At 30.9% G+C, this 19,474-nt stretch overlaps 1 protein-coding gene and 2 long non-coding RNA genes across 5 annotated transcripts; 1 reads left to right on the top strand and 2 right to left on the bottom strand.

Moving 5' to 3' along the window:
• Positions 1 to 3,678: 3,678 nt before the first annotated feature.
• LOC147907181 (uncharacterized) lies at positions 3,679 to 7,640 on the bottom strand. The gene is made up of 2 exons (XR_015547540.1): positions 6,168 to 7,640; positions 3,679 to 6,098 (listed from the first exon to the last, which is right to left on the bottom strand). It is a non-coding gene; the product is annotated as an uncharacterized LOC147907181 (long non-coding RNA).
• A 1,863-nt stretch (positions 7,641 to 9,503) lies between these two features.
• On the top strand, positions 9,504 to 15,626 carry LOC147907180 (uncharacterized). The gene is made up of 2 exons (XR_015547541.1): positions 9,504 to 10,841; positions 10,911 to 15,626. It is a non-coding gene; the product is annotated as an uncharacterized LOC147907180 (long non-coding RNA).
• Positions 15,627 to 15,944: 318 nt separating this feature from the next.
• Positions 15,945 to 19,419, bottom strand: Neos (nuclear receptor coactivator protein neosin). Of its 3 annotated transcripts, none has more exons than XM_011065983.2 (7): positions 19,256 to 19,419; positions 18,774 to 19,177; positions 17,753 to 18,596; positions 17,512 to 17,595; positions 17,235 to 17,434; positions 16,728 to 17,156; positions 15,945 to 16,364 (listed from the first exon to the last, which is right to left on the bottom strand). In XM_011065983.2, exons 2-7 carry the CDS (start codon positions 19,006 to 19,008, stop codon positions 16,162 to 16,164), a joined length of 1,995 nt encoding a protein of 664 aa, XP_011064285.1. In that variant the 5' UTR covers positions 19,009 to 19,177; positions 19,256 to 19,419; the 3' UTR covers positions 15,945 to 16,161. The 3 variants fall into 3 exon arrangements, with proteins under 3 accessions (XP_011064285.1, XP_011064286.1, XP_011064287.1); XM_011065984.2 differs by having other exon boundaries at positions 18,774 to 19,028; XM_011065985.2 differs by having other exon boundaries at positions 18,774 to 19,009.
• Between the last annotated feature and the right edge of the window lie 55 nt (positions 19,420 to 19,474).

Genomic DNA, 19,474 nt, shown 5'->3' with positions numbered 1-19,474 from the left:
ACACATCTAGCGACAAAAAACCGCGGATACTTTTTAGATGACCCAATATATCATTCTGTCTTACTCAACATACATTTATCCTTATCTAACATATGCCAGCATCATCTATCGTAAGACCACGCAACTACTACTATACGGAATTTCGGCTTTGTTAATATTCCCAGTCTTCGCAAAGCATTCGTATACACATATTTTCCACTCGATGAAAAAACTTTTCTTCTAGAATTTTAATCTTAGTTCTACAAACTCGATATCGTTCGTTTCAGTAATGTGACCTCAGTTGCACGTATATTTTTAAGATATGGTCTCTAAAACTTTTATATCAAGCAAATATATACCTGAGGAGACAGTTATACGAGTCAAAAGTAAGTGAATTTTTTAGCTTTTTTTTTCATGAAATCAGTGCAGCTGAGGTCCTATTTGTGCGTACTTTAATTCTGTATTTTTGCAATCTATAAATCCAATTCAGAGATTTTTCACCAAGAAATGATGGTAAAGTAGGATAACTTTAGCATCCCCTTAAGAGGCTTAAGGCTGCAGCACTTTTGTATAACGTAAACGCATAGTGCATAAGTGAATCAACTAATCAGAATCTTTCCTTTCCTCCCATTCCATGGAAAAAAAGAATTTTGATGGGTTAATTCCCTTATGCGCTATGCCAGTGCTTGCAAAAATCTGTACATTTCGAGCCGATTCCTGCGGGCGCCGCCTACTGGGCCCCTATTCTTGAAAAGTATGGGTCTGAGCACAAGAACTTAGAAGTTACTTAGATTTAAATTGTAGACGTAAGTAACGTACAAGCTTTCACGTATGACGTACAACTTATTATCATGTCTCCAAGAGACGGCAATAAATCGTACGTCATACGCCAAAGCTTGTGCATTACTTACGTCTACAACTTAAGTCTCTGAGTAAGTGTTGATAGTTCTTGTGCTCAGATCCTATCGCATACGAAAAACTAGGGAAATGCTGTAGTATATAAACAGAGAGAAACCTGAGAGAGAACATAATCTCAAAATCTATAACCGCAAAATGCTACTAGTCACTAAATAACAAAATGCTGCAAACTTGCCTCCATCTTGACGCAGAACGCAGTCATTTTCAAACATATGTACTTGTATAAACACAGTTTATTTAGGAAAATAAAATATATAAATCAATCTTTTAATTGTAAATAATTTATTTACGAACCAAAAGAAATATTATACGAATATTTAATTTGTGTATATTTTAGTCTAACATAGGTTTTTTCGTTGTTGAAGTCTTAGTGTAGAAAAGTGCATGAAAGTATGTATTATTCACATATAGATTTTGAGGCTTGTCAAGCATTTATAATCGTTCATTCATTTCCTAATTCCTTATATAGCAATTTAATTAAAGAAAATCTTTTGCCGTCTTTCTCCGAATAAAGAAATATTGAGAAATATTGAAGAAGTGTTTTTAACCTAACCTCTAGATGACACTTGCTGACACTAATATGTCATTTCCTTATCTGACTAGCCAGACGTTGCCGTGCTAAAAAAAAGAAAGATATAATCACCGAAAGAGAACATAAAATGCATGAGGTAAATATTTAATTTTATTCATTGCGTGTAAGAATTTATATTGATTTGATTGCATGTAAGTAATTAAGTAAGGCCTAATTGCATGAATGTTGCTTTGATTTTAAGCAAGAATTAAAACTCTTTCTCGTCTTTCAAAAGAGAGAGATAGATTTTTTAAATCTCATTTGGAGACAAATGATGTTTTCCAGAAAAAGACAGTGCAAAACACAGTAATCATTTTAACATTGGTAGATAACAGTATGTAAAATGTTATCACTATTTCCTGTATGTTATCTGTGTTTCCTGTGTGTTATCTGTATTTCCTACTAGCACTCAAAATAACTTTGGTGCAATTGAATCTGAATTGAATCATTAATATTTCTCTTAAAGAAGATAATTTAAGTATTCCTTGTTAAAATATCAGAAATAAGTGGAATAAAGTGAAATAAGTGGAGCAATTATGAACTTCAAATTTTTTTGTTAGATTTGTAAATTATATGCAATTATAATTGATTATTACATTCCTACAACACATTCCTTGAGACTATATTTTATTCTCTGTTACAGAAATTATTGTTCTCAGAACTTTATTCTATATCTCAAATGAATAAAGAGATTTCTTTAAAAAATTCTTTTTCTAAAAATTCTTTTTAATAAAGAGGTTTCTTTAAAAAAAAATCTTCAGCAAAGTACAAAGGGGAAAAAAGGTATATATTTGTAAGGTAAGCTCTTTAAGGGGATGCTGGAGCGAAGGCTGAAGTTAATCAAGGTCGATATTAGGTTTTTATTTCCAATGTATAAGATGCTTACGCCCTCTGAGTTAATATGATCATGCAGGAAATTCGATCGATTAATTATCGATATTTTTATTCCGTTTCCTACATTACCATCTTAGCAGGGACGTATATTATGGTCGGTTCCACAAATGTAAAATTTATTTTGGAAAATTTTCCAATTTTAGAATTGAGAAAAAAATAAACCGTAAGTGAAGTTAATCTTATATTTGTAGAATCGGACCTTAGAAATACAGTTGTATTATTACACATGCAGTATAGACCGTGTTCCAATATATACCACCAGTATTAAAAATCTGTAATATACATAAAGTACAGATTTTTAACTTTAATAGTTATATCGATACGAAGTCATAGTAGCACTTTTTCCTTACGTCCAATGCCATTTTAGGTAATAATAATATAGTATCAATAAATGAATACGACATTGCACATACATAATGTAATTCTTTTTCATGAATATCCATATATATATATTAGGTGTTGGAATTAATTCGTAGCGTTTTACAAGTGATGGGAAGTACTTTCATTAATGTATTTTTTAATGCTCATGTGAAATAAATAACATTCTTTCATTAAAAACGCTACGAATTAATTCCAACACCTAATATATATATATATATATATATATATATATATATATATATATAATGAGTATATCTGTACACATAAAATGAGAATTTATCAGAGAATTTGGTAATTTGATTATCTTTTTAAAATGTTACGTCTGATCATCTGCGTTTGATTCTCGTTAGCTTTAATTTATGTTAGTTGTATGTATATTCTGATATTGAAAATATAAAAGCATATATCATTAATATCTGTATATTTGACCATAAAAAACATATCTCTTTTTATTTTTTCAACGTAGAAAAAAGAAGATCAGTACGCCTTTTTGTTATGCGTAATAAAAAGAGAAATAGCTACACACGTACGTGAATATGAATTAGAAATATATTTTATGTTTTGTAATGTGAGTACATCATAATGCACATAAAATATAATTCTATTATTCACTAATGTGTCTATATTATATCTGCATGAAAAGCTAAGTATGAGCTAAGTATGATATAACTTCTATCTCTCTTTTATGGACCTTCTACAATAAGCCATTAGTTACAAATCAGAAGTCAGAAGCTAAAAATTGATCAATCACAGATAATTTTTCTGACTTCTTATTTATGGCTGATTTATGGCTTATAATTGTAAAAAGCCCATTAAACATAATAAAAAGAGATGGAATAGCTACATATGTATGTGCAATGTATTTACGTACTGACAATACATGTTACATCCTAAGTTAAAATGGTATTGGGAATAAAGGAAAAAGTGCTATAACATTACACGTATTGTATACATGTATTTCAAATACATGGTTACATCCGAAGATATATCTAAGTCACATTCAGAGTATAGTTAGTAAAAATATATTTATTGTAACTTGCTGTTAGTCAACGTACACATTGACCTATAAGTGTACACATTTGCTAAACCATTTTGCTTTGAATATGATATATATTTATATACATTTCATAAACGTACAGCATCGTACGAAAATTATACATGTAACTATTGACTGTATAATATATGTTATATATATGTATAACGTATATATTATATAGGATGTCCAAAAAGACCCCGGATTTAGGAGCTGAACATAAAGATGACTATAACTATAATCGTAAAGGAATGTGAATTATACTTGTATCGGCATGCATAGTATATCAAAATATAATATGTTGACCTATGATTCATGTTCTCTTCTATGAATTACGGCCATTCTTGTGCTATAAGACTATTACCTAACGTTTTTAGAAAAAACGTTTCAGACAAAAGTTATAAGGTTTCAAAGAAACCTGCTGTTTACTGATATTCAGTCTTTTTTTTTCTTCATTAGTTTTTTTGTTTCCATCATGTCAAGCAATCAGCTTTTGATTCCATCATGACAATGCTATTCACATTTCTTTAATTGCAGACGCAAAATTTTACAAGTTGATTTTAATTGTATTTCACCAAATTTGATAATCGAATGCCTCTGCCAGTAAATTAAAAATAGTCAGTCCACGATGAAGGCCTCTGACATTTGTCTATAACTAGCCAAAGCACGATTAACGCCTCTGACAGTAAATTAAAAATAGTTAGCTCACGATGAACGCCTCTGACATTGGATCTAATTAAACAAAGCGCAAATTATTGTTATAACTATATCACTTGTATGATAAATAAAAGTGATATTTTCACGAATGACATAAAGATGCTAACCTTTTCCATGCTGGCTTTATAGAGTGCCTTCCAACAAGAGACACAGTGTGACACGGTGCATCATTACAATCTTGTTCGCCAATACAAGAATGAGATACTGTATTGTACTGAGTCGCTTATTAGAAAGCACCCATAACCTTCTCTTACTAAAGGCAGACAATATTCTGCTACTACATTTTTTTCTATTTTGTGGATACAAAACACTATATAAATACACATATACACACACACACACACACACACACACACACACACACACACATATGGTTGTGTGTAAAACACTACACTGAATTGACAGTTCTGTTGCGCAGCAACGATACTGTGAACGCGGGTCATACTGATTACAGCTGATTGACTCGTATAACGCCGTTTTTCTGACACATACAGCGTCACGCAAAACGATATATGTATGCATATATATATATATATATATACACATACATACAAAACATTTTCACTCTAAGAAAAAAGATACATAATCGATATCATGGTCACATTATCTTCTCCTTAGCGACTAATTAAGAAAAAGCGTTCACCATATCTAAATCTACGTTATTGTAAAAACTCTCTATTATCTTGAAGTTCTATTATTGATATATCATTTAAATGCATTCTCCAGGTTTATTCCACTAAAAAAAAAAATACAAATACATGACCAGATATATGACGTGGTAAACTAAAATTCTATATTACATTCTGTGGCACAAAAATGTGATCAGTAGCCCTTTGAAACTGAATGTATCATAAAAATAATAAAGTAATATTTTAAAAATACATTACATTCAGTAAAATGCATTAAGTTATTATGATGTTCAATCACCATCATCATTATTAAGAAAATATAATATTATGTAGAAAGGAAAATATTTTATTTTGTTTTATTTTATTTTCATGACAATTTGCTGGAAGGTATGGTCGCAGCATACTGTTCCTTATACTGTGACGTTCTTGAGATGCACGTCCGCGCGTGAGCGGTTCGGCCGTCAAGCGTCAAGCGGTTGTGAAAGAAAAATAGGTAGCATTTCAGAAATCGGCCCGAAATGCGCAATTAATTTCGAGCACATTGAAGTACACGTATATAATTTCTGTAATTTTATAAAAAGTATATTTGGAGTAATATAATATAATAATAGGTTTATTAATAACGTTATTTATTAAAAAAAAAATTATGAAAAAAGGAAAAAGCAGGATCGAACATAAGATCTTCAAAAGGTAGTATAAAAGAAGGGCAAACAGCCAATGATGTATATAAAAAATTATAATTCAGATAAAAAAACTTAATACAAAAACAATTAAAATACAATAAAATAAAACAAACGTTTCAACTCCAATTGAGTCATTTTCAATGCCATCATACGATAATATAAATGTCGTTCTAAATTAAAAATTAATACATAATCTTACAATATTCTTAAAATTAACAAAAAATTCTTTCCTCTTTCTGTGTAATACGCTGTGAGTCATTTTTATCAAGAATTAACAAAGTCATAAGAAAGTTCTGGAAAAGTAACCGTAAACAAAAAGAATTAATATTAATCATATAAAAATTAAAAATATGATGATATACCTTAGTAAATCTGTTAAAAGTCCCATAATACACAACGAGAAAAAAATGTAAAATGTGGTCCATTTTGTGGTACAGTAAAAAAGTCTTTTTAATTTAATAGGTTATTAAAGCAAATTCGCAAAAGTAACGAGCATCTGACTTAAACGATGTCACACAACGAAATGTCAAACAGAAAAACATTATCGATAAACGGAAAAAGGAAAAATAGGAGGAAAAGGACAGAAGATGTTAGAAAGGAGAAAGAGAATGTATAATGTCAGAATACAAATCCGGCAAAGACTCCGTGTCATTCTGTCTATTAATCCCATGCTTCTGTTTTTTAATATGAACCATTTCTGATATCAACCTTTTGTTGTATGAAGGCTCTATATCCAATATTTCTACTTTATCCCATTTAAAGTTATGATTCTCCACCATACGATGGTTGGAAATCACTGATGGAGATTTTGAACTTATATTGATATCAGAAACATGTTCATGCAATCTGATCTTTAATTGTCTTTTAGTTTGGCCAACATAACTGGCATCACAATCCTCACAGGATATTCTATAAACCACATTTTGACTCTGAACGTGTTCCAAATCATCCTTTCCTCTCCTTATAAAACTTCTCAATGTGTTAGGAATAGTAAAAGCCAATTTACAATTAAGCATATTAACAATAGGTATAAATCTTTCGGATATCGTATTAACATATGGAATCGTAAAGAACCTTCTCCCAGTGTCATCCTTATTCTTATTTAAATTATTAAACTTATTAATGTGATATTTTATTTTATTATGAATGGTCGAAAAAATAAAACTTAACGGATATCCATTCTGTAAAAAAATCTTAATAGCGTCAATCAAATTATTTTGTTGGAATTTCGGATGACACAAACAAAATATCTTATCCACAACTCCATAAATCACACCTCTTTTATGACAGAGTGGGTGGTGTGAATGGAAATTAAGAAATCTTCCGGAAAAGGTTGCTTTACGGTAAACATCAAAAATGAGATTCCGTTCATCGATAATTACCATCGTATCTAAATAACTTATTCTTCCATCACCTATCTCCATGGTGAACTGTAATCTAGTATGTAATGAATTGAAAACATCCAAAATATCATAAATACTTTCAGAAGGAGCGGCTAAGATAATATCATCGACGTATCGGTAGTAAAACAACAGACGACAAGGCAGCATTCCAATAGCCATCTTCTCGAAATCCTGCATAACAATACTTGCAACAACCGGTGACAAAGGTGAACCCATGGGGGTCCCAAAAATCTGTTTATATATTTTTTTATTAAAAATGAAAAATGTCGAATTCAGAACCATACGAAAGGCTATCAGAAACTCGTCCAAAGGAATCTTAGTTTTCTTAGATATAGCATCCCACCTCACAACCACACTATCAGATGCCAAATCTATAGGTATGTTAGTGAAAAGGGATACTACATCCAAGGAAACCAAAACGGAATCTGATTCCAGTTTTACATTTTTAAGTTTCTTGATCAAATCATAGCTGTTTTTTATGTAACTGGGCGTCTCCGGTATAGAATCTGCAATAATGCCATGCAAAAATAATGCCAAATTATATAACGGGCTATTTAACGATGAGACAATAATTCTCAACGGATAGTTTTGTTTGTGTATCTTAGTCACACCATAAGCCCTAGGAATGACCCCATCAGTCGTCCGCAACCTCCGATACGTCAAATCATCTATTATTCCCTTTCCTTTCCACCTACCAAGTTACGTAACTCACCCGCAAGTTTCTTAGTAAGATCTTTCGTTATTAATTTATGAGTATTCTTATCCGAAAGCATCAATTCCATCTTGGATATTTACTCTAATTTATTCTGAGCAACGGTGACATTCCCCTTATCAGCTTTGGAAATTAAAATTTCGGGATGATCCTTTACAAATAGTTTAGTTGTCCTTATCCAATCGCACAACAACTTGTCATTTGAGTCGTTCTTAGGAAAATCATTCCGAAATTTATCAATAATTAAAACACTATTATTTCTAACAAAGTTAATTAAATTCTTCCGACGGCCAATAATATTATTCTCGATATTTTTAATAAATTCTATCAATGTTCTATCTAAATTGTGTTTGTTAATAGGAAGACCAAAGCCTTCCCCCAACTGAAGCAAACATTGGACCTCTAAAGGAATGTCAACATTGCTCAAATTCAGAAACCATTTAAAACATCAAGAGGAGCCGCATCTCCGAACAATTCTGTCGAAATGTGAATCTTTTCTACATTTTGTACATCAGTGCAATTATTAACCTTGTTAGGTGTAATTTTATTAAACAATTCATTATTCGAAGCTATCTTATTCGAAGATATCTTACTGTTGTGCTTCGAATAATGAATTGTTTAATAAAATTACACCTAACAAGGTTAATAATTGCACTGATGTACAAAATGTAGAAAAGATTCACATTTCGACAGAATTGTTCGGAGATGCGGCTCCTCTTGATGTTTTAAATGGTTTCTGAATTTGAGCAATGTTGACATTCCTTTAGAGGTCCAATGTTTGCTTCAGTTGGGGGAAGGCTTTGGTCTTCCTATTAACAAACACAATTTAGATAGAACATTGATAGAATTTATTAAAAATATCGAGAATAATATTATTGGCCGTCGGAAGAATTTAATTAACTTTGTTAGAAATAATAGTGTTTTAATTATTGATAAATTTCGGAATGATTTTCCTAAGAACGACTCAAATGACAAGTTGTTGTGCGATTGGATAAGGACAACTAAACTATTTGTAAAGGATCATCCCGAAATTTTAATTTCCAAAGCTGATAAGGGGAATGTCACCGTTGCTCAGAATAAATTAGAGTAAATATCCAAGATGGAATTGATGCTTTCGGATAAGAATACTTATAAATTAATAACGAAAGATCTTACTAAGAAACTTGCGGGTGAGTTACGTAACTTGGTAGGTGGAAAGGAAAGGGAATAATAGATGATTTGACGTATCGGAGGTTGCGGACGACTGATGGGGTCATTCCTAGGGCTTATGGTGTGACTAAGATACACAAACAAAACTATCCGTTGAGAATTATTGTCTCATCGTTAAATAGCCCGTTATATAATTTGGCATTATTTTTGCATGGCATTATTGCAGATTCTATACCGGAGACGCCCAGTTACATAAAAAACAGCTATGATTTGATCAAGAAACTTAAAAATGTAAAACTGGAATCAGATTCCGTTTTGGTTTCCTTGGATGTAGTATCCCTTTTCACTAACATACCTATAGATTTGGCATCTGATAGTGTGGTTGTGAGGTGGGATGCTATATCTAAGAAACTAAGATTCCTTTGGACGAGTTTCTGATAGCCTTTCGTATGGTTCTGAATTCGACATTTTTCATTTTTAATAAAAAAATATATAAACAGATTTTTGGGACCCCCATGGGTTCACCTTTGTCACCGGTTGTTGCAAGTATTGTTATGCAGGATTTCGAGAAGATGGCTATTGGAATGCTGCCTTGTCGTCTGTTGTTTTACTACCGATACGTCGATGATATTATCTTAGCCGCTCCTTCTGAAAGTATTTATGATATTTTGGATGTTTTCAATTCATTACATACTAGATTACAGTTCACCATGGAGATAGGTGATGGAAGAATAAGTTATTTAGATACGATGGTAATTATCGATGAACGGAATCTCATTTTTGATGTTTACCGTAAAGCAACCTTTTCCGGAAGATTTCTTAATTTCCATTCACACCACCCACTCTGTCATAAAAGAGGTGTGATTTATGGAGTTGTGGATAAGATATTTTGTTTGTGTCATCCGAAATTCCAACAAAATAATTTGATTGACGCTATTAAGATTTTTTTACAGAATGGATATCCGTTAAGTTTTATTTTTTCGACCATTCATAATAAAATAAAATATCACATTAATAAGTTTAATAATTTAAATAAGAATAAGGATGACACTGGGAGAAGGTTCTTTACGATTCCATATGTTAATACGATATCCGAAAGATTTATACCTATTGTTAATATGCTTAATTGTAAATTGGCTTTTACTATTCCTAACACATTGAGAAGTTTTATAAGGAGAGGAAAGGATGATTTGGAACACGTTCAGAGTCAAAATGTGGTTTATAGAATATCCTGTGAGGATTGTGATGCCAGTTATGTTGGCCAAACTAAAAGACAATTAAAGATCAGATTGCATGAACATGTTTCTGATATCAATATAAGTTCAAAATCTCCATCAGTGATTTCCAACCATCGTATGGTGGAGAATCATAACTTTAAATGGGATAAAGTAGAAATATTGGATATAGAGCCTTCATACAACAAAAGGTTGATATCAGAAATGGTTCATATTAAAAAACAGAAGCATGGGATTAATAGACAGAATGACACGGAGTCTTTGCCGGATTTGTATTCTGACATTATACATTCTCTTTCTCCTTTCTAACATCTTCTGTCCTTTTCCTCCTATTTTTCCTTTTTCCGTTTATCGATAATGTTTTTCTGTTTGACATTTCGTTGTGTGACATCGTTTAAGTCAGATGCTCGTTACTTTTGCGAATTTGCTTTAATAACCTATTAAATTAAAAAGACTTTTTTACTGTACCACAAAATGGACCACATTTTACATTTTTTTCTCGTTGTGTATTATGGGACTTTTAACAGATTTACTAAGGTATATCATCATATTTTTAATTTTTATATGATTAATATTAATTCTTTTTGTTTACGGTTACTTTTCCAGAACTTTCTTATGACTTTGTTAATTCTTGATAAAAATGACTCACAGCGTATTACACAGAAAGAGGAAAGAATTTTTTGTTAATTTTAAGAATATTGTAAGATTATGTATTAATTTTTAATTTAGAACGACATTTATATTATCGTATGATGGCATTGAAAATGACTCAATTGGAGTTGAAACGTTTGTTTTATTTTATTGTATTTTAATTGTTTTTGTATTAAGTTTTTTTTATCTGAATTATAATTTTTTATATACATTGGCTCTTTGCCCTTCTTTTATTCTACTTTTTGCTTATTACTACAGAGCCTTTTATATTACTTTTAATAAGATCTTCAATATTCTGATTTTGCACCTAACGCCCGAGACCACGCTGAGTTCTTGCGGATCACCTCGACGAACACGGTACATATAGCGCACGGAAAGTCTTAAACTATTGTATATCTCATCAATGTTTATGTTTTGAAATCATTTTTGTATTTGCATTTTTGCTACATTAATGAGAAAGATATATGATTAATATAATTTAGTAAAAAGAAAATGAAAGAATTTTAATTCACAAACACGGTTGCCAGCTCTCCGTTTTTTTTTGCCAGATTTCGATTGCTGGGACTAATATTTAATACTCCAGCAGACGACAAAAATTGGAGATTTTCACATCTGCTGGAGTATTGAATATTAGTCCAAGAAACCGAAGTCTGTCAAAAAAAAAAACGGAGAACTGGCAACCATGTTCGTGATTTAAAATTCTTTCAATTTCTGTTATTTCGATAGAGCGAGACAGAGAAAAAACAAAAACGGATAGAAGCTCCGATTGTAATCAGTGAGTCTCCGCGCGGACACGCCGAACTGAGCTCGTCCAGCAAAACAATGAGTCTGTCTCTGTCCTTCTCTCTGTGGTCGCTTGTTTCTAGCGACCGAAAATATTTTCTCGACGATCTCGGCCGCTTGGCGTGTATTATAAGGAGGAAAGAGACATTCTAGACAATACATAATTTTTATTAAATTATATTAATCCTTTGCCCTACGATTTAAGTTACGATGGCGCGTGCCATAATTAACAGCCTGGAACATATTGTTTATGTTTGGCCCGATAGACATACCACGGCTCTCATCAATGATACTTATGTTTTGCCCGATTTCTTTACCACGAGTCTCACACGATATTATAAGTGAAAGAGTTAATCATATACCTTTCTCATTAATATATAATAGCAAAAATGATTTCAAAATGTGATAGTTAACGAGATATAGTTTACGATTTTCCGTGTATTTTATGTACCACGTTCATAGAGGCGGTCTGCAAAAACTCAGCGTGGTCTCGGGTGTTAGGTGCGAGATCAGAATGTTGAGGATCCTATGTTCAATTCTGCTTTTTCCTTTTTTTCTTAATTTTTTTTTAAACAAATAATGTTATTAATGAACATATTACTCAAAATATATTTTTATAAAATTATAGAAATTATATGTATACTTCAGTGTGCTCAGAACTAGTTACACATTTCGAGCCAATTTCTGAAGTGCTGCCTATTTTTCCTTTACAACCATTCAACAGTCGACGGCTAAACCGCTGGATCGCGGAAGTGCATCTCAGGAGCGTCATAGTATAAGAAACATGCTGCTATCATTTCCAACATGAAAATTATCATGACAACATTTTAGCATGAAAATTATCATAAAAATATTTTCCTTCCTACATAATTGTTATTTTCTTAATAATAGTGATTGAACATTAATAAATATATACATTTTACTAAATATTATGTACTTTTAAAATATTTACTTTATTATTTTTATACATTACATTGATACATTCAGTTTTCTTTCAAATGCATTGCATTGTATTAAAATAACATATACATACATATATATATATATGTTATTTTATATATATATGCATCAATAATTTACTAAATAAAATGTATATAAAAGACAGAACAGTGTAATTAAAATAATTATCTTCATTTGTATTCATATGTAAATAATATAGTATGTTTCTTGTTTAGGAAGAAATTATTTCAACAAAATTAAAATAACTAATATCATATTTATTTTATTATTTTTCCTCTCAAAAGAAAAAACTTTGATCAGGGCACGTTTATTGATATGGGCCTGAATAGGTCGATAATTCAGATCATTTCTATGGTTCAGCGACACACTTTTCATGGCAGCGCCGCTGTCGGAATATCGCGAAACTAAAATATTGCTCAGTTTCATGGCTTCACGTCAATTTCACTCGTAATATTGGGTCATCTAAAAAGTATCCGCGGTACTTTCACTAGATATATGACCATCAACACATATCTAGTGACAAAAAACCGCGGATACTTTTTAGATGACCCAATATACAATACAAACGAAATTTTCGGATGCACCTTTCTCTTAAACTAAAACTCCTACCGCGTTTCTAAAAGCATGGAATTGTTCGTTTAGGTTTTCCGCAATTCGCCAGCTATTTTTCATGAACGTGCAAGATCTGAAACTCTTATATGCAACACATATTGTGATGTGTTGACTACAGAAGCCGATAACAAAACTGTAAGTCTTTAATTTTCTTTCGTTTTTCGTATTCAAATGTAGCTGGCGATTTGCGTTGTTGTCGATACTTTAATTGTGGAGAAGGATTTTTCAGTCCATAAACACAGTTATGAGAAAGGTGTTTTTAAAATTTAATGATAAAACAGGACTCCAACATCCCCTTAAGCGGCGTCTACAATGGAATTCTAAAGCATTAAATTTATTTAAGTACTTCAGGTTGAGAAGATTACAATCAGTAATATTTCGAAAAGTTTCAGCTATTTCTGTAACTTTTTGGTTATATTTGAAGATTGCAGATTTTTTTCTGTAATATTTTAGCACCTTTCAACAAGGTTTTACAAATAAGAATTATCGGACATTTTACTATTCCAGAGCTATCTCAAAAATATTACAGATATTTCACAATTTTTAATGAAAAAGTAAAATGTTTCATTTTTCTGTTGAAATATTTTTGAAATATTTCTGAATTTTTTCGATTATTTTACAAATTCTGAAAACTTTCGGTATTGTATGGGACGTACATGAATCTATCATGCTTTCCATTATAATATTGATATCCAAAAGAGCAGAAAATTCGAAAATTCCGTATAGTCAAATACGCAAGATTTGATTCTCGGAATGTATGTATTGAAAACGATATGTTTCATCAGAAGTCACATATTTATTCCGATAGAGACTTTGGAATTTCCGTATAGAGCCATATATGTGAGATTCGATTCTCGGAATATGTGCATTGAAAACGATGCATCTTATCGGAAGTCCCATATTTGTTCCGATAACAATATAATCTTTCGGAAAGTCCGTATGGAGTCGTATATGCGAGCATGATATAAAAAGAAGTTGTACCATTCCCATGGATGTGCAGTCGTCTGAAGTATAGAGCCAATCAGAAATCACCCAGGATGTTAGAATTCAATATGACTATAAAGTAATACACTGAACTGTTGTACATTTGCTCCACTTCGCTCTACACTTCTGGGCATTTCTTATTGGCTCATTACGATCGTTACGTTATGACACGTGACATCATATGCGCAATGGTACACCTATTTTTTTTACATCATGTATGTGAGGTTCGGTTCTTGGAATAGGCGCATTGAAAACGATACGTCTGATATGGAAATTTTATATATGTTTCAATAGAGCGGTATAACTTTCGTAATGTCCGTATCTGTGAGGATCGTATATGTGAGGTTCAGTTTTCGGAATAGGCGCATTGTAAACGATACGCCTGATTGGAAATTTCATATTTGTTCTGATAGAGCGGTATAAACTTTCGGAAAGACCCATATACATGCGTCGACCATACATGTATCGGAAAAGTCAGATACAGAACAATATGATATCTGGATTTTTATATTAATCCAGATAGATTCAAATCTATCAGGAAATTCTTATATATATGGATCAGTATCTACATTACATTTTGCGGTTTCGTAGAAACTATATAAAAATTATGGTCTGATGAAATGATTAATATGACTTTTAGTAATAGATACGATTGAAAAATTCAGTAAACGTATCTGTATTTCTTCCTAAAAATATAGGACAAAAACAAAATGGAAGCGGTAAGGTACAGATAGACCTTAAATCTCTCGTACTTAATCGGGTTCTTTCGATTTTTTTAAGCAGGGTATACTTGTGTATATTAAATAAAGGAGTACACTATAAATACAAAAAGGTTCATTGCATATTACGGGGTACAATTATGAGATTTTTTAAATATGTTATATATATTACACAATTAAACTATTAATAGTTAATAAAATTTACATCTTTTTGCTTCATAAATTTTATAGCCAAGTAATATTAATAAAATTAAAATATATGTATTAATTCTTATTACATTTACTTGAAAAGAAACATATTAATTTCATTAAAAGATTTTATATAAATATGAACATATATGTAACACACATTTAATAATCAAAAAAGAATTTAAAAATATGTTAAACATAAATTACTGTAATATCTCTAATTGCTTATTATATTATTGTAGTTTTTGACCGGAGAAACAATTGTTAGGAATAATGTTAGTGAAAATACTTTATATATAATATTATATATAGGGACATGAACATTAAAGTGATTTTCATATAATAAAAAGAGGATGTATCTTCAATTATATTGAATATTTATCTAATATTCTAAGTTGTATAAAAACTGATTTTCACATAAAAATATATATGATGATAAAAAATAAGATTCATGTTTTGAACAAAAGTGCTTTAGATGTATGCATATGTGTATATTGTCTAATAATTTATATGTTCAAGCATCTGTGTGCAATGCAAAGTATATATATCATATATATATATATATATATATATATATATATATATGATAAATTATATAATGTTTATTAAAGCATATGTAGTTCAAACACATAGCTAACTAGAGAAATACATTATCAACGATATAATATTCCATACATATAGGCAGTAACATTAATTACGTGAATATCAGAATTATATAATTATATAATATTGTGTTGTGCAATTTAGAATCATAATAAATTTCTTATATTGAATTTTATCATTTTACATGGTTAATATACACAATATACTAAAATATTTATTATGTTTGCAATGCTACTTCTACATCTTCTTTTTGCCGATTGCATTTTCGCGAATGTATGCTTAATACGGAATAAAATCGGAAAAGTATAAAGAATTCGAAAATTTATAAGATCATATAATAGAATTCAATGTGACAGTTAAAATCTACCAATATTAGAAAAAGCAGCAAATAACGGTGCTCCAGATGTTGTCGCAGGTGATGGTTGCTGATCGCCGATATTTTTCAATAGATTACCTTGCAAGAGGCTGTCAAGAGCTTTCTGAACTGTCGGATCATTTAGGAGAGGCGAAGGTGAAACTCCTGTAGAAGTTGTTGTCGATGATGTGACCGTGTTTGATGCTATTAATATAATACAATAAACATTTATAAATTTTACAATTTCACACAAACTATAAAGTGCTATATCTATACATACGTAGATAAATTTTCTGAAGTTTATCTTTGATAAACTAAACAAAAAACCTACATTTGATCTTCACATTTAATTGCAAATAAGATTTTTTGCTCAGTATGGCAAAAATTTTTACTTGTTAAGTACATAACTCTTTAGGATCAAAATTTCAATTTGCGAACATTTACAAAAATTTCAAATTTAAGATGTGAGTGTAGATATTACTATAATATTAAAATTTGTGGTAAAGAGCATGTAATTTATCTTTAAATCGTTCTTGTCAACGCAATTTTATGATTTATAATTTTTACCTGTCCCCCAATTAGCTGATGGTATTGAGACTGGTGCTGAAGTCGGTGGTGGCACCGGACTGGGTTCCATTGTTGTTGATGCAGTTTTACTGTTATTTAAAATATTTAATATTCTCGTTTGTAATTCGGCCTGTTTCGGATCATTGACTGGCGTGAGCGATGTTTTTACTGGTAAATCTTTTGCATCACCTAATTCAACTTGTACTTGTTCCTCGCGTTTCATATCGAGATATTTTATAACGCGATCGTATTGCAAAACCGTAAGCTGATGATTGTCAGCCAACATGTTAAGAAGAACTTGAATAGCATCCGGATGACGTTCGCTTGCAAGAGGTGTATTCAAAGGAACCGAACGACCACCAGATTTATAATTCGCAAAATCTCGTGAAATTAAGTTTATAGCATCTTCAACAGGCATATTTCTGTGTTCTATAACATAATAATAATATAATGTCAATTAATGTATATTTGTAAATATACGCAATGAATTTTTTGTATTGACTCTACCTTGTGGCAAACCATGTAAAATATTTAATGTTAATGAATGATGCTCGTGGTTGATAGGTGTAACAACTACAGCATACAGGCAGCCACGGCTCGCTATATTTCCCAAAACACGACCTAAAGGAACATCTTCATTTGGAAACAGCAAATCTACCATTAAACCAATTTGCTTCAAACGTAATTCGATATCTTCTGCATATTTCCTGTATATTTAATAAGCAAAATATTATGTGTTACTCAAATAAAGTAAAACTCAAACTGTAATCTTGTAAAATCTTACGTTAACGCTTTATTAACAACAATAATTTCACAGTCATTCTTCTCAGCTGCAATGGCAAGATAATCAGATGATCCACTGGTGTTTCTGTAATATAAACAGATATTTTGCTATCTGAATCTATACAAATTAATAAATTAATAAATTGACAATAATTGTATCTCAGAAATTTCATTAGAATTGTCACTATTTATACATTATCTAAAATGAGATGTATTGTTTATTTTTACAAGAATGATTTTACCCAAAATTAGCATTTGTCTCCCTAGGTCCAGGAGCTTTGAAATCATCATAACGATTTGCACTATCATTAAATGAATCTCTAGGAAAATTATTATTACGTAGTCTATCTCCTTGTTTGAGATCCCAGTCTCTATTTGTTTTATCTTCCATCCGATTATTTCTATTAATTGGACTTCGATCTCTGAAATTATTTATGTTTGGATTATTTGGAATGTTCTGATTATTTTTATTTCTGTTTTTTCCTCCTCTTGACCCACGAGGTCTATGAATACCGCCAAGGCCTATTCCTGTACCACTGGCATTTTGGTTTTGGTTATTGCCTGGGTTAATTTGATTTCGATTTGGAATTCCTCCAGGTCTATTCTGATTTCCCATTTGGTTATTATTTCCAAATTGATTGTTTGTGCCTCTATTTTGATTGCCATGACCAAGCTGATCATTTCCACGATTTGAATTGTTCGTATTAAATTGATTATTTCCACGATTTTGCATGGGATTATTAAAATGATCATTTCCACTATTATTACTATTATTATTATTATTATTATGCTTCCCATTAAACTGATCATTATTCTTACTTCCAGCCTGATTTCCATCATCAAAGTGATTATTTCCACCGCTCCTAGATGGAGCATTCAAATCTTTTTGGTTGTTACCAAAGGTATTGTCATTTCCAAAGTTCTGATTCATCCCAGCATAATTTGGTTTATTTATACCAAATGATTCGTTTGCATTATTGAATTGATTCATGGAATTAAATTGGTTATTTAATCCACTCATTTGTTTTATATTTGCATTTCCTGCATTACCACTAGATTGATTATCTTTCTTTGCTGGTCTAACATCTACAAATTAGAATTAATTATAGAAAAAAATAAGTTCGAATTATTTCTCTACATATATTCTATATTTTCCAAGATAAAAAAAATTAAATAAAAAGAATCTTAATTAAATAAAAAAAATGGATAACGACATAAGGAAAGGAAAAATGAAACATATCTAGTTGCATCTGTATAATATACCTATACGTCTGCCTTTAAACATTGCACCATTCTCCTTTTGAATAGCATTTTGTGCAGACTGCTCTTCTTCAAATTGTACAAATCCAAAACCTCTGTTTATTACTGATGCTATAATAGTGCCATATTTAGCGAAATGATCCTCTAATTCTAGCTTCGTAATATCGTCAGTTTGTAAATGGCCTATAAATATACGGCTAGACGCGGTAGCAGGATCTTTTAGAAGCCTGGCGCTCATCCTGATTTCATCAAAAGATCCTTGTAGAGAATCAACAAATTGCCAAGAAAAATCAAAGTAGATACAATGTGTAAAATTACAACTTATTGATCATTGTGTAACATCAGATATTATTTAATACCACGTCAAAACATGTTAAATTATGTAAAATCTGACACCAAACTGATTCCTACACAAGTCCCAAAGCATTTATTGAATTGATATAAGTCAATGTGATGAGAAATTATATATCACCACTGAAACTTACTTTATATAGCTTTTTCACGAAACTTAATCACCATAAAAATCTTCATCAACCGCTATTTATATGTTTTAGAAAATATTGTTGCGAGTCGCGATTAACAACCACTTCACAACAGAGACATCTTGCCAAAACGAATCAGTGATACCAACTTAATTACAAATCGACAAACAAGAGAAATTTAGGGAGATTCTTCATGATGCATTTTTATGAACCGCTCAGGGT

The sequence above is a fragment of the Acromyrmex echinatior genome, chromosome 15 (genome assembly GCF_024713525.1).
Source record: "Acromyrmex echinatior isolate Ae372 chromosome 15, ASM2471352v2, whole genome shotgun sequence".
In the NCBI taxonomy this organism is placed as follows: Eukaryota; Metazoa; Arthropoda; class Insecta; order Hymenoptera; family Formicidae; genus Acromyrmex; species Acromyrmex echinatior.
Note: the sequence above shows the minus strand (reverse complement) of the source record. Positions and strands in the feature narration are given on the sequence as shown.